We start from the raw sequence: 15383 nt of genomic DNA on the forward strand, positions 1-15383 counted from the left end.
TCTGTCTTTTCCATGCTCTTTTTTAATGTTCGTTTGTTGCTCTTATTATTTACTTATAAACAAAGACTGTTTGAGATTCCATCTTTCCTGAGGCATTTGTACTTTTGATATCACCCTATCCTTGTATTTTTGAAAATAATTCAGTTTCTTATTTCTTATGTTATTGGTTAGTCAACCCCTAACATGCTTGCGAGACAGCATGTAATTCCTGTAATTACGAATAGCACTAAACAGACAAATAGCATTTACATTTCTGTTCAAGATCTCAGTGCTTTTCCTGAAGCAACCCTATATATTGGAACCTTGCATCTGTCAGTTTCCAAGTAAGACATGTCAAATTAATTAAGCTCAGTTCTGCCTGTTTCTCATTTTGCTACAAGTGGGTTTTTTTGATGAATATCTGACCTGTCCTGAGTTTCGTGCCACACAAGATTGGAAAAGAATTTGTACATTCTACCAGTAGATGTCCTTGTAATATAGTCTCCCTTCTTGCTCACTTTATTGAACCCACTTCATTTAACTCGAAGCTGAGCTAATGCTTGTTAGTGTTCCCCTCCCCTCTCTCCCAGCCCACTGCTCTTCAGTGTACAGAACAACCTCGGTTATCCGAACAAGATTCAAGGAATTTCGGATTATCTGAACAAGATCGCAAGGTCCCAAAGTTTGAAATTGGAAACCTACCTGCAGAAACTCTCTTTCCAAGACAGACTGCCCATCAGTGAACTCAACAACTTCTCTCCCGCTCTGCCTCTGTCATCTTTCTTTTCTGTTCGTTCTTTCCTGCCCTTCTGCCTCATTCTATCTCTCTCACATTGTCTCTGCCCCATTTCTCTCTGTCTTCTTTCTCTCTTATTCTCTCTCTGTCAATGTTTCTGACTGCTGTTCTTTCAGGGGGTATATTTACAGATTTATATGCAGCTTTCTTTCCATTGTACTTTACAACCCGAATTTAGGGTTTTGACTATTTTAGACAATCTGCTTTAGACTCTGGTATCTCATTCAATGTCCCGAATGAGTGAAACAGCGCAGCTCTGAGCAGAGACACTGGCAGAAACCCAGGCACACATTTGAGCACCCATGTAAAACTACAGCAAAGATGGCCCACTCTGTCCCAGAGTGCCTTTCGATTTGATTTGATCAAGGTGACTGGTGTAACACACGAACTGCTGCTTCTGCCTGAGACTGTGTGTCATGGGGTTCCATTTACACTTGAAAATACTTCCTTTGTTTGCGATCAGATTAGTTATCTGAACAATCAGTTATCCGAACAAAATACTCCCTGCCAGTCTCGTTCAGATAGTCAAGGTTGTTCTGTATTCAGGACATTTGCTCTTTCCTACCTGCTGTCAGACACAGCGCCCTCTGCCAGACTCTTCCTCTACTGCAGTTCAATTATCTTAGTATGTCAGAGGGAAAGTGTCAAAAGCTCGTATGAAAGAGGTCATGAAAGATCACTTAGAGAAGATCAAGATAACCAGTCAGAGTCAGTATGGTTTGAATAAAGGCCAATCCATAGATATATATATATATATATACAGCTCAAAAAACAAGTCCGTCTGCACCGGTCAAAAACAAGCATCTGACTAATTCTAAACCTATTTTCCAGCATTTTCCCCAAAGCCCTGTATCGAACAGTGTGACGCTGGGAAAGCATAGCAGGTCAGGCAGCATCTGAGGAGCAGGAGAGTCGATGCTTCAGGCATAAGCCCTTCATCAGGAATGTGGAGGGGGGGTAAGGAGGCGGAGACATAAATGGGTTTGGGGCTAGGGCTAGGGCTGGGGGGAAGGTAGTTGGGAAGGTGATGGTTGATGCAGGTGGGGGGTGATTGTGATAGGTCATTGGAAGGGTGGAGCGGATAGATGGGAAGGAAGATGGGCAGGTAGGAAGGTCAAGAGGGTGGTGCCAGGTTGGATGGGGAGCAGGGGAGATTTGAAAACTAATGAAGTCGACTAATGAAGATGAGACGTTCTTCCTCCAGGCATTGTGTGGCTTGGATTTGGCAGTGGAGGAGGCCCAGGAGTTGCATGTCCTTGGTGGAGTGGGATGGGAAGTTGAATTTTTTTGGCCACAAGGCAGAGAGGTTATTGGGTGCATGTGTGCTTTTCCAGCACCATACATTTTGACTCTGACTCTCCAGCATCTGCTGTCCTCAGTTTCTCTCCATAGCTTTCTGTGCCTTGGCATCACACATGTCTAAATACTTCTTAAGTATTACAAAGGTTTCTGCCTCTACTAACTTCACAGGCAACGAGTTCCAGATGCCCCTGCTTGTTGATCTCTCCGCCAAAGGGAACAGTTTCTTCCTTTTGTCCCTATCTATGCCCTTCATAATTTTATAAATCTCTATCATGTTCCTTCTCAGTCTCCTCTGCTCCAAGGAAAATTAGCCCGATCTCTCTTCATGACTGAAATTCTCCAGCCGAAATGTGTTTAACCAGTCCATTGAAGTTCTCTGGGGAAGTAACATGTGCTGTGGATAAAGGGGAGCCAGTGGATTACCTTTATACCAGTCTCAGGACTGAGCATTTGCTGTATTCTGGAGCTGGTTCTGGATCGCTTCTGAAAGTGTGCTCTCGACAAGAGATTTAGACAAGGGTGGTGTCAAAAATCCAAGGCCAGAGAGGATAAGCACAAGAGCTTTCAAATTGGTCTAAAATGCAACATAATAGAGCATTCAAAATAAGAGCCCAAGAAGAGAGGACAATTTGGCCCCTCCTGCTCGAGGGGAGTTGTGCATACTGTTTTCCTGTTGTAGAAAAGTCACTTTGGAAGGTGTCAGTGAGTAAAGCAACTATTCCATCTCCTAATTACTAGCATTGGTGCTGTGAATCAGCAGCATGAGCATCATTTATTATACCTGTTGGAAGCACGCCAACAGAGCTTTTTTTTTTAAAAAAACCCTGTATTTCCCCCACCCCCACCCCATCTATCATCCAGGTAGAACGAATTTTGTTCCACTTTTTTTTCCAGTCGTTCTCATTCCCCGTCTCTGGGAGCATCATCTTTTTCTGGCGTACAGAGGTTCAACTTATCGACTTACACCCCGTCGCCAAAGCAGGGCCGGAATTCCCATTCCCCGAACAGCACTCTGAGTGACTCCTTACTGGTGCCTGAGACGGAGCCCGTCATTCCGGAGCTGTGCCTTGATCACCTGTGGACAGAGAGCGCGCACAACGTGAGGTCAGTCGGGGGTTGTTCTTGAGGCTTTTCCATCCATCCATCCAAAGTAACATGGAGAGATGTTGTCAGTCCAGTAGATTGGTGACTTTGTGTTAGGAGAGCACAGCAATGTTCCATTAGAACAAACTTACTGGGCTGCCAGGAAAACCAGGTGTCTCTGACAGCACACTGTTTTGCTCAGCAGTCCTCTGAAGAGTCAGCTGAGATTTTCTCTTTAGTCTCTACACTGTGAACCGAAATAAGAGATAAAATGTCTACCAAAGAGTTGCAGCTGCATTGCATGTGGTTTTATTTTCTTTCCTATGCATTTTCTTCTCCTATGTTGTAATATTCAAACTGTAGAGGAGAGTAATACCACTGTCCACGCACTAATCAATCACCACTATCTCATATGTGTTATCCTCAGAACATTATTTGGTTTTTCCCAAGGGTATTTATTCAGAATAACAATTGTAAATGGTCGACCCTGTAATCCCTAACCAGTGACCCCTGGTTCTAGACTCCCGGGTCATCAGGCTCATCCTCCTGCCTTTTTTCCTTGTCCATTCCTGTTAGAACTTTCTAGGATTCTATGAGATCCACCACACCCCACTTCATTCTAAAGAAATGAAAATTAGCAATTGGTAAATGAACTCCTCATCGGAACATTGGAAGAGTAAGCTCTGTCAGATGACCAAGCTGGTGAAGTGCACATCTTTTTGAGGTTGCACTGGTGAGGCCTCTTCTGGAGTACTGTGTGCAGTTCTGGTCACCCTGTTGTAGGAAGGATATTATTAAACTGGAGAGGGTTCAGAAAAGATTTACCAGGATGGAGAGTTTGCCGAGAATGGAGAGTTTGAGTTATAAAAACAGACTGGAAAGCCTGGGACTTTTTTCACTGGAGTGTAGGAGGTTGAGGGATGACCGAATAGACATTTATAAAATCATAAAGGGCATGGTTGAGGTGAATAGCAAGGGTCTTTTGCCTAGGGTGGGAGGGGTTCAAAATTAGTGGGGGCGGGCATAGGTTTAAGGTGAGAGGAAAAAGATTTTAAAAGTTCATGAGGGGGCCACTTTTTTTTACAGAGTGTGGTTTGTGTGTGGAATGATCTGCCAGAGAAAATGTGGATGCAAATGCAGTCACAACATCCAAAAGACATTTGGAAAAGTTCATGAATGGGAAATATCTTTGGAATGGACTGGTTGGGCTGAAGGGTCTGTTTCTACGCTATATGACTCTCTGTCATAACTGTATTGCTTAAACCTGAAGTATTAGCTTATGTTTTCACAGAGAAAAAAACTCTCAAGCCTCAAAAGTATTTACTACCATTGACCTCTGTGGTCAGAAGTTTTTATGTTACTTGGTGGAGTCTCGTCATCAGTTACGGTGAGTGTCATCACAGAGCAGCTGGACATGTTGTAAGTGACAAATTAAAATGTACTATGTTCACCCTTTATTGAAAAATGACTTCTGTTCAATTTGGGTGTTAATATATGTTCATTACTCTCGTCCAACATTGCTTTGTGTCATCTGATTGTTGCACTATTTATGTTCTGATAAATATTGAACGCAAAAAATTCTCTTCTGCATTTGTTCAATTGCTACATATGAAGAAATGATTTTCTACCCATCAAGCATCTGCACCTTGTATGCTGACTTTGGTTTTTGCAAGTGTTTGGGAGGTCTATTTTTAAATAGAAGGAGCTGGGTATTTGCGAATGTCTGGGCTGATCGTTTGCTGTCCTTTCACATCCTGCAACACGCATTGCAAATTCTCATTGGAGAGTTTTAAACTTGCTGAGAATGTGATTGACATTTTGATCATTTTCAGTTTATTTGATATGATAGCTACCTGGTAAAAGCAGCATGCTAGCTTGCAAATGCATCTGAGTGCGTTGTTTGGAAAGCTTTATTTGATGCATCTGCTTAAATCTGAAACAGATGTGTGAAATTTGAAGAGAGCAATGACTTGACTCAGCTGATTTTTGGAACAGTTACTGTCATACAAGCAAGAGACGCTGCCCCTGTGGAGGTGAGTTTACTTTTAAGCTCTGGTGCTCCTCAGACGGAAGTTTCAAATGCCAGCTTGTAGTTATTCCACATCTTAAAGGTTGTAAAAGCACCAAAAGCTTCACAAAAACGTTTCAAGCACAATTTGACTCCGGGTCAGATGGGATATTAGGCCAGATGACTAGGAACTTGGTTAGAGAGGTGGATTTTTCAGGAGTGCCTTAATGGAGGGAAGGAGTGGTCGAGAGGTTAAATGACAGAGGGAATTCCAGCTGCCAAGGGACTGTCACCAGTAGTGGTGCGATTGCAATCAGGGATTTTAATCAAGGCCAGGCCAGGACAGGAGGGAGGGTAGTGATCTCTTGAAATGTCATAATGTTTAAAGCTATGGGTCGAGTGCTAGAAAGTTGGGTTCGTGTAGCTTTGGTGGTACAGACTTGATGGGCCAAAGGGCCCCTTCAGTATTACATGATTGTATCTCAGAGCATTGTCGGGCTGTTTGAGGTTGCAGTGATGGGTGCAGCTGTGAGGGATTTGAAAGTGAAGTGGAGAGTTTAAAAACTGAGCCTTCGGCAGGCCAGGAGCTGGTGTGGGTCTTTGAGAAGAGCGGTGATGGACATTCGGGGTGATGTGAGTTAGGATACACACGGCACAGTTTTGGATCTCAAGTTAATGGAGGGTGGAAGCTGGAATGCTGGCTGGCAGAGCTTAAGAATGATCAGAGATGGATTTGACATGCTCCAGGCATCATAACAATTCTATTTGTTGTTATCTGGAAGGTGTTACTGTCCTCTCTTTGTACACTTGCCTCTATCAGTAGACACAGTTGCAAAAATAGTACTCAAATTAGGTAAGATGGTCTGTTCAAGCAGACTCTCTATCTGCCCCTCTCCACTACCATTTGCAACACTGCTTTGTTCACAGTTCAGGAACTTGACTATAGTAGGACAGTTTAATTTTATAATTTTAAATTATTCCACATGCAATATTCTCCTAGCATTAATACGGTGTGGTTTGAAGATATATTGGACCGAGGAAGGAGCAGCAGTCAATTTGTTTCTGTTTAGGGATTTTAAGAAATATCTACTTCTGATCAGTGCAACTTGTTTTAGATGTTATTCATGATGTCTGAATCGACCGTGTGCAGCAGGAAGGTTGTGCTTGCATGGTCAGATAGTTTCACTTTAAAGTGAAGTAACAATGGGTTTGCCTTGCTGTACTGTTGTTGTTTGACCCTGTTTCTGTGCGCATCCTATTGGACATGTGAGGTCTCCTTACTATATGAAAGATGTTGTTAAACTTGAAAGGGTGCAGGAGAGATTTGCAAAGATGTTGCTGGGGTCAGAAGGTTTGAGCTACAGGGAGAGTCTGAATAGACTGGGGCAGCATGATGGCTCAGTGGTTAGCACTGCTGTCTGACAGCGCCAGGAACCTGGATTCGATTCCAACCTCCGGCGATGGTCTGTGTAGAGTTTGCACATTCTCCCCGTGTCTGCGTGGGTTTCCTCTGGGTGCTCTGGTTTCCTCCCACAGTCCAAAGATGTGCAGGGGTTAGGTGAATTGGCGAAGCTAAATTGCCCATAGTGTCCAGGGGTATGTAGGTTAGGTGCATTAATCAAGGGTAAATCTAGGGTAGGTGGAATAGGCCTGGGTGGGTTACACTTCGGAGGGTTGGTGTGGACTTGTTGGGCCAAAGGGCCTGTTTCCACACTGTAGGGAGTCTATGATTCTATTTTTCCCGGAGCATCAAAAGCTGAGGGGTGACCTTTATGAAATCATGAGGGGCATGGATAGGGTGAATAGCCAAGGTCCTTTTCCCAGGGTAGGGGAGTCCAAAACTAGAGGGCAAACGTTTAAGGTGAACGGGGAAAGATTTGAAAGGGACCGAAGGGGCAACCTTTTCACACAGAGGCTGGTGTGTGTATGGAATGAGCTGCCAGAGGAAGTGGTGGAGGCTGGAATAATGACAACATTTAAAAAAACACTTGGACGGGTATGTGAATAGGAAGGGTTTAGAGGGATATGAACCAAATGCTGGCGAATGGGACTCTATTAATTTAGGATATCTTGGTGGCATGAAACAATTGGACCAAAGGGTCTGTTTCCATGCTGTACATCTCTATTTATATATCAGATTGTATTTCACAATCATCTTTTTTATGGTTACAAAATGCGTTAAACTTTCAGAAAAATGTGAGTCAGAATTAATTGTGCATTCCTCCAACAGATAAAAGTGTGGAGGAAAATGAGACTGGCTAAATTGTCAGATTTATTAACTTATTTCCACTGAAGGTAGAAGTATTCTGCAATGGGTTTTTCTAATATCTTTTCTTTCCCCATCCATGCTAAATTGCCCATAGTGTCCAGGGATATGCAGGCTATGTGGACTAGCCATGAGAATTGCAGGGAATAGGGTATGGGGGTGTGTCTGGGTGGGATGTGCTTGAGAGGATCGGTGTGGATCCGATGGGCCAAATAACATGATTCCACACTGTGTGTGGGGTTCTATGATCTGACTTTACAAGCACTGCAATAGAGCTTTTTGGTCAGCAAATCCACTCCCTTCCTAAGTGTATCGTGGAGGTCTTTTGCTTTGCTTCCTGCCCGTCTTCACAACAAGGGGGGAAGCTCATACTGCCCCCAGTGTTGTCCACGGTGATCAAATTGTGAATGTCTGATCTGGGGATGATGCAGCATTCAAATTCAGTTCCCTTTCACAGAATCAGGGACAGGAGGACGAGTTCCCAAACATCTGCTCCAGTCGGATAAGGAGTATGTATTAGGGTTTTCTTTGCCCAGATGACAAACAGTGGACCCTCAGACAAATCTATTCTTCCTTTTCACGTTTGTATTTAGCGGAGGCTTTCACTTTTCTTCTCCTTGAATTTCTGTGCAACTGTATCCATTTTGAATTATGCGTATCATCATAATGCCTATTTTACAAACTATTTAGACTCCAAAATGTATTAAATGCGGTCATCAGTTCTGTAACTTCAGAATACTTGATCCCTTGTCCTCTTTTTTGTTTGTACAGAGTGTCAACACAATGATGGTCCTCGAAAGTAATGGCAATCTTGTGCTCTACACTGGCATTATTCGGGTAGGTTACCACGATAATATTAGCGAAGGATTCCCAGGCTTCGCTGATTAATGCAACCCTGTATAGTTTCAAGCTATTTGCTTTGAAGGTAGAAGTTGCACATATGGTGGGGAAAGTGATAAAAAGACAAAAAAGAAATTTGTGTTGGGCCTTTTACGATTTCATTCTGACCTGCAGTTTGCAGCCGATGAAGGACTTTTAAGTTGATGTCACTGTTCAAGGTTTTTGAGGAGATTTATATTCTAGAGAAGTGCAACAGCCAATTTGTGCAAAGTCTCTTTTCCCCCAAAATAATGACCTTATCATTTGCTTTTGTTTTTAAACTGATGTTGGTTGCAAGATGAATGATGGAACGGAGCTTGGGCCCATGTCCGTGACTCCATGGACGATTATTAAAATATGCAGGTTTTTGGGAAAAAGTCAAGAGTTGGCACTGTCAGTGCTCAAAAAGCTGGTGCAGTAAAGGGACCTGAGACACAACTTTTGCACATAGTGCCTTTATGGAACAAATTGCCAGAGAAAGTGTTCGAGACGAGTTAAATTACAATATTTTACAAGACATTTGGTCAGGTAAATAGGAAAGGTTTCAAGAGGTATGAATTAGAATTAGCTTTATTGTCACATGAGTACAGTGAAAGGTTCACAAGGCAACGCTTACAGCGGCATGGGCCAAACGCAGGCTATTGGGCCTGTTCAATGTGGGGAAACTTGGTTGGCATGGACGATTTGGAATCGAAAGGCCTGTTCTCTTGCTGTGTGACTCTATGACATGATGGATCGAATGGTCTCCTTCGCAATTGTGCCTGAATTACTAATGCAATTCACATGTTTATCCTTTCTTTTAAAGAGAAGTAAATCCTATTAAATTTCACCCCATCCTGAAAACTTTGACCTCCCCCCCCCCCCCCCCCCCCTCCCGCCAACTTGCTAACATACTATTCTATATTTGGCATGCACCCTCCAGTCAGAACCTCACTTGAGAAGGTATTATGTGTGACAGTCAGTGTTTACATGTGATGCCGGGTGCATACAGCAGATCCTAGCTCTGTGTCCCCAACTTGACTCAGTCATTCACACAATTAGGTGTCACTGGATCACAATCTGAGGCAGAAGCTGCATGGATAATGGAGTTTGCAATCAAATGTAAAAGTGCAGTCAGTTGCAATGAGGTTTGGTTGCTTGATTGATTTGGGTTGCCTCATTTGGATAGCCATATTTTTCGGAAGAAAGTTTAGTTCAGGCCCCCATCCTGTTTTGGATATAGGCAGAAGCATAAGGAGATGTGTCAAAGCTTTTTGTCTAGTGCTCGTCAGAACAGATGTAAAAATGCCAAATTTTGAAAGGAACAACAACTTATACTTGCTGACAAACACAGAACTGATCAGTTGCCAAGTCTGATTGTGACTTTGCTGTGGAGAATTGAAGAGAGAGTTATTGTCCCTCATGTTCTGTTTAAGTTTTAAAAAAAAAAGCACAATATCTGGAATGCTGCTTTTTCCTTTGGACTACAGGTCCCCCATCTCCTGATGAAGCCTATTTCAGTGTTACCACCGTCGTTTATGCCTTTGTAAATTAATGTATATATGTGTGATATAAATTCTGTTTCTTTTTGAAGGTAGGGAAGGTGTTTATCGCTGGACTTCCAACTCCCTCACTCTCTGCATCTAATCCACTCCCACGACCTAGCACTCCACTTGGCAGTATCAGTACCCCAGCGAGACCTTCAAGCAGGCACCCTGGTGCATTGGATGAAGTAAGAATATGATCAATTCGTTCACTCAAACGTTGCTTAATGGTGTTCTGCTTCAAAATTTTCCTCTTCCAGGAAGTGACCAATGTCAATTGTTAAACTCTGGATCATGTTTAGCATGTGGTATATAGCAATAGTGCTTTACTATTTGGTACTACCCGGTCAAGTTCTCTTCTGTCGGTGGTCCTCATTAATTCTGCGCACGCCCCCGCCCCCCCCCCCAACACGTACGCGCACATACACACCCTTAACTCCTTAGAGTTAGGTGTTCATTCTTCATTCTATTCAGCCAACAGATATTCATCAAGGCCGCCAAGGCATACAAGGCCAGGTGCTGGTGAATAGGACGAGAATAGTTTTGTTTGAGATTACATTACATTCCGTACAGTGTGGAAACAGGCCCTTCGGCCCAACCAGTCCACACTGACCTCCGAAGAGTAACCCACACAGTCCCATTTCCCTCTGACTAATGCACCTAACACTATGGGCAGTTTAGCATGGCCAATTCACCTAACCCGCACATCTTTGTGATTGTGGGAGGAATCCGGAGCACCTGGAGGAAACCCACGCAGACACGGGGAGAATATGCAAACTCCACATAGACGGTCACCCAAGGCTGGAATCGAACCCGGGTCCCTGGTGCTGTAAGGCTGCAGTGCTAACCACTGAGCCACCAAGCTGCACTGTGGAAGAAATGTTTTTGGAACAATTTGCCATTTTAACTTGTCGATAGCGAGTTTTTTCGCAGTCAGTATTGTTTCTGGCTGATGAGTGTTATTTGGTAGTAGTTTTTGACGAGAATGGATGTGATAGCCAAAGGGTCTTTTTGTGCACTGTCGATCTCTTTATCACTCTATGATATGAATCCCTAAAACAATACTGCTGCTTCTGGAAACTTTTCTGACACACTTATACTGTTGATAATGAGTAATGTGTATGGATTGTACTGTCAGCAAGCACATTGATGAAGTGTCAACTGTACCACAAAGGGTGATACTCTTAAAGAGAGAAGTTTTCCCTTGTAGGTTTGCTTTGGATGTAATAGGTTAGATGACTGACATCATTTTATAGTCATATCAACCCCATATTATTAATGGTACTCAATGCGGTGGTGTGGAACAGATGCTTATAAAATAGGTTTTGACATAATAGCATTTCACCATCTTCTAACTATTTGGCGCCTTTAATATAGTGAAAGGTGCTTCACAGGAGCCAAGGTATGACAATGGACCACATCGGAAAATAATTGACCAGATGAATAAAAGCTTGGTTGAAGGGAGAGGTTGAGGAAGTGACTTCAAAGAAAAAGGTGAGATGGAGAGACACAGGAATGGAATTCCAGAGCTTGGGGCCTAAGCAACTGAAAATGCTAGTGGAGGAATTCACAAGAAATCAGGATTTGAGGAGCGTGGATTTCTCAAATGGTTAATATAATTGGAAGAAATGTATTTAGAACAATTTGCCATTTTAACTTGTAGATAGCGAATTTTCTCGCAGTCCAGTATTGTTTCTGGCTGGTGAATGTTATTTAGACCACTGAGTAGCAAAAACGCCTCCCTGTAAGGTACAATTGCTATTTTTCCAGACATTTTAAGGCAATTAAGTCAGTGACAGGGTTTTGTGTGTATATAAATATTCATTGGAGTTTGTTTGTTTCTTAATCCAAAGGCTATGTGGCCATCCCCGGTACCTGAGCTGAATGATTCCACAAAGATTCAGGACTCGTACATGGATGACTGCACCTTCCATCAGATTGGAACATACATTCACTCCCTGCGGGATCCTGTCCAAAACAGAGTTACCCTGGTAAGGTAGTTTTGTGCACCTGGTCAGTAGAAGCTTTGGCAGTCCAGGTTTCCGGCAATGATCATGAAGCTGGAGAGTTCAGGCTCTGCTTAGATTTAGATTAGATTACTTACAGTGTGGAAATAGGCCCTTCGGCCCAACAAGTCCACACCGACCCTCCGAAGAGCAACCCACCCAGATGTGCTCAGCATTTTCCTATCACAGGCAGGTTAGTGGGCAGCAATGATACGGGACACAAATACACAGAACCTGGAAAAACTCAGCAGAGTGGCATGGTGGCTTAGTGGTCAGCACTGCTGCATCATAGCGCCAGGAACCCGGGTTCTCTTCCAGACTTGGGCGACTGTCTGTGTGAAGTTTGCACACTCTCCCCGTATTTGTGTGAATTTCCTTTGGGTGCTCAGTCGTCTTCTCACAATCTAAAAATATGCAGGTTAGGTAGATTGGCCATGCTAAATTGCCCATAGTGTCCAGGTATGTGCAGGCTAAGTAAATTAGCCATGGGAAATGCAGGAATAGGGTTGAGGACTGACTCTGGGTGGGATGCTCTTCAGAGGGTTGGTGTGAGTTTGATGGGCTGAATAGCCTGCTTCCACGCTGTAGGGATTCTATGATTCTAGGTCTGGCAATAGCTGTGTACAGAGAAAGAAAGTTAATTTGTTGCGTCAGATGTGACTGTTCTTCAGAATAAGTCTTAGAAATGTTATCACTGTTTCTGTCTTCACAGGGGCTGCCAGACTTTGAGTGTCTCCAGTGTTTGTTTCACATTTCCAGGATCTGCATTGTTTTGTCTTTATTTACAAAATGGGGCACGTTGGATATGGATCTTACTGCCCCAGACACTCTAATCCATCATGTAACTGTTGTGTCTTGGTAATGAAGTATGTGCTGACAGGCAAGGGAAGAGCCACACATATTTTCTCAGGCCACTTAAAATGCTTTCCATTTTATTTAGCTTCTGTAAAGTCCATCTAATGTTGAAATAAAGAAAACTCTGCGTTTATGCCATGTCTTTCATGACCCCAGAATGCCCTAAAGAGTATTTTATAACCAACACGTTTTTTGAAGTGTACTAAGTATCATAATGTGGGAAGTGCAGCAACCAGTTTGCACACAGCAAGATCCCACAGACAGAAATAAGAAGAATGGCAACGTTGATTGAGAGATCAATAGCAGCTAGGACACTGGGGAAGGCTCCAATATACGTTTGAATGGTGCCGTGAAATCTCTAATGTCCACTTGAGGGAGCTGAGAGGACCTGGATTCAATGTCTTATCTGAAAGATGGCACCTCGACTGTGCATTTATTCCATCAGGTCTGCCCCACCAGCCTAGATTTTGTGCTCCAGTCTCTTAAGTGAGACTTGAACCCACTGCCTTCACGGTTCAAGAAGAGTGTGCTACCGCTGAGTGATAGCTGATGTACTGTGTACAAACTGCTCAGCTAGCTATGTTTGGATGAATGAATTGCTGTAAGTCTTACCTAAGATGATGCCTTAAGTGGCCTGTATACTTTTCACTGTATTCATTTGAGTACATGTGACAATAAAGCTAATTCTGATTAAAGTTTATCCAGTGTAGTGGGGTGCGTGCCTGCCAGCCTCACCGGGATATTAACGCTGCCAGGTGGAATGCAAGGCCTAGATATTGTCTTAGACACAGATAGTTTTAATTTATTTCTGTAAAATCAAAGCATTGTTTGTGTTTGTCCCAGATTTGATTATTTTGTGTCTTTCTCTTCAGGAAATGAGTAACGGGAATTTACTTAGGATCACAACACCTGAAATAACAAACTCTCAATTGGGTAAGAGTCAACAGATCTTAATTTTTTTTGGTGAGAGCAGTGTATTTAAACGCATGTTAATCACATGAAAAATTCCTGCAAATCAGATTATGAAATGAGTACAACTTTGGCACTAAGTACTTCACTGAATGTCATGGCAGAAGATCGATCAACAAATCAAAATGTTTTGTTTAACTTCCGACAGTGAAAAAATGCTTGCAAGCAATAAAATATATCCTTCCAAAAGAGGTTGCAGTGCAAGTTTTAATCAAGTGGTACAATGCGTACAATGCACCGGGTGGACCCAACTATCATTCCGAGTGGAACATGTTTGTGATCTGTCTCATGAACTTGATGGGCTACAATACAGATAGACTCACGTGGACACGCAATGTAAGTACACCTTCCAAATTATTTTAGCAGCTTTAGATTTGGGGAGAATTACAGATTCTGTAAAGTTATGCCCCTTTCACACAGGGTATTAATATGGTCAAAATACATGTTGCTTTAAAAAAATGCTTTCAAAATGCAGCAGAATTGCAGCCCGTAGCACACCCTTTATTGAACAGGAATAAGCTTGATTTCAGTCAGAGATGTGCAGTTGAGGAGCAAGTATTGATGCAATTTATTAAAATGTGTTAGCAAGACTTGAATTTGAAATGTGACCTCGAAAGTTTATTTGAAAAGCTATACAAAGGGGATTTTGAGACTCTCCGTGATCATTCATGTCATGCTGACAGGGGAAGTCCCGTATCGCTGAGGTTACAATATAAACTCATCATTTTGGCACTGATATTTTCAATGCAGGATTCTTGTTTTAATACATGACAAAGCTTTTGTTCTCAAAATGTAGAGAAGCAGCAGCATTAAACATGTCTGTCAGGATCATTCTTTAGAATGAGGAGGGGAGAAGGTGGCATAGTGCTCAGGTCATCGGTGTAGTAACCCAGAACCACCCAGGTTAATGTTATAGGTTCAGATCCTACGTAGAAGATGATGAGATGTGAACTCACTAACATTTGGAATTTAAAGTTGCCATTGTTGACAATCATAAAACCCATCTGTTTGCTAACATCCTTGAGGGAAGGAAATCTGGTTATATCTGGTCTGGGCTGCAAATGACTCCAGACCCAGAGCAATGTGCTTGATCCTAACTGCCCTCGTCAGCTGGTCAGTACAAAGGCAAATAGCGATGGGCAGTGCAGTTATGTGACTTTAAAAAAGGAATGAAACTGAACGGATCACCGGGTATCAACCTAGGCACCAGAAATGGCAAAGACAATCCCGTTAGTGTAAAATCGACCTTGCTAATATCTGTGGGCTGTGCCAGAATTGGGGGAGCTGTCTCACAGACTGGTCAAGCAACAACCTGATATAGTCATATTCATGGGATAATACCTTACAAACAATGTCCAAGGCACCTATGGAAGTGTTGGCACTGTGATGTACAGCTGTGATGACCTGGGAGTCATCCACATTAAATCTGGACCTCATGAAATCTCTTTGCATCAGGTCAGACATGAACAAGGAGACCTCCTGCTGATTACCATCTATACAGTCCACCTTCAGCCGATGAAACAGTGCTCCTCCCATGTTGATTTCATCCTCATTAATCTGCCTGCCACAGAAGTATGTCCACTCATGACAGTATTGGTAAGAGTGATCACTGCACATATTTTGTGGAAACCAGATCCATTCTTCACACTGCGGATGCAGTCTATCATGTTGTGTGACACTATCACTGTGCTGCGTGGCACAGACCTCGAACAGATCG

At 42.9% G+C, this 15383-nt stretch overlaps 1 protein-coding gene across 2 annotated transcripts in view; it reads left to right on the plus strand.

Annotated features, from left to right (window-relative positions):
* The window catches only part of anapc1 (anaphase promoting complex subunit 1), a 214837-nt gene that overhangs the window by 48703 nt on the left and 150751 nt on the right, over positions 1-15383 (plus strand). For both annotated transcript variants that reach the window (XM_087983726.1, XM_087983718.1), the window contains exons 10-17: positions 2972-3181; positions 4452-4547; positions 5103-5193; positions 8206-8271; positions 9887-10024; positions 11690-11827; positions 13570-13630; positions 13815-14002. In XM_087983726.1, the coding sequence (XP_087839852.1) occupies positions 2972-3181; positions 4452-4547; positions 5103-5193; positions 8206-8271; positions 9887-10024; positions 11690-11827; positions 13570-13630; positions 13815-14002 (988 nt within the window). The remainder of the gene's footprint in view (positions 1-2971; positions 3182-4451; positions 4548-5102; positions 5194-8205; positions 8272-9886; positions 10025-11689; positions 11828-13569; positions 13631-13814; positions 14003-15383) is intronic.

The sequence above is a fragment of the Chiloscyllium plagiosum genome, unplaced genomic scaffold (assembly GCF_037043375.1).
Source record: "Chiloscyllium plagiosum isolate Xiang-an unplaced genomic scaffold, Cpla_swu_hap1 HiC_scaffold_3, whole genome shotgun sequence".
Taxonomy (NCBI): domain Eukaryota; kingdom Metazoa; phylum Chordata; class Chondrichthyes; order Orectolobiformes; family Hemiscylliidae; genus Chiloscyllium; species Chiloscyllium plagiosum.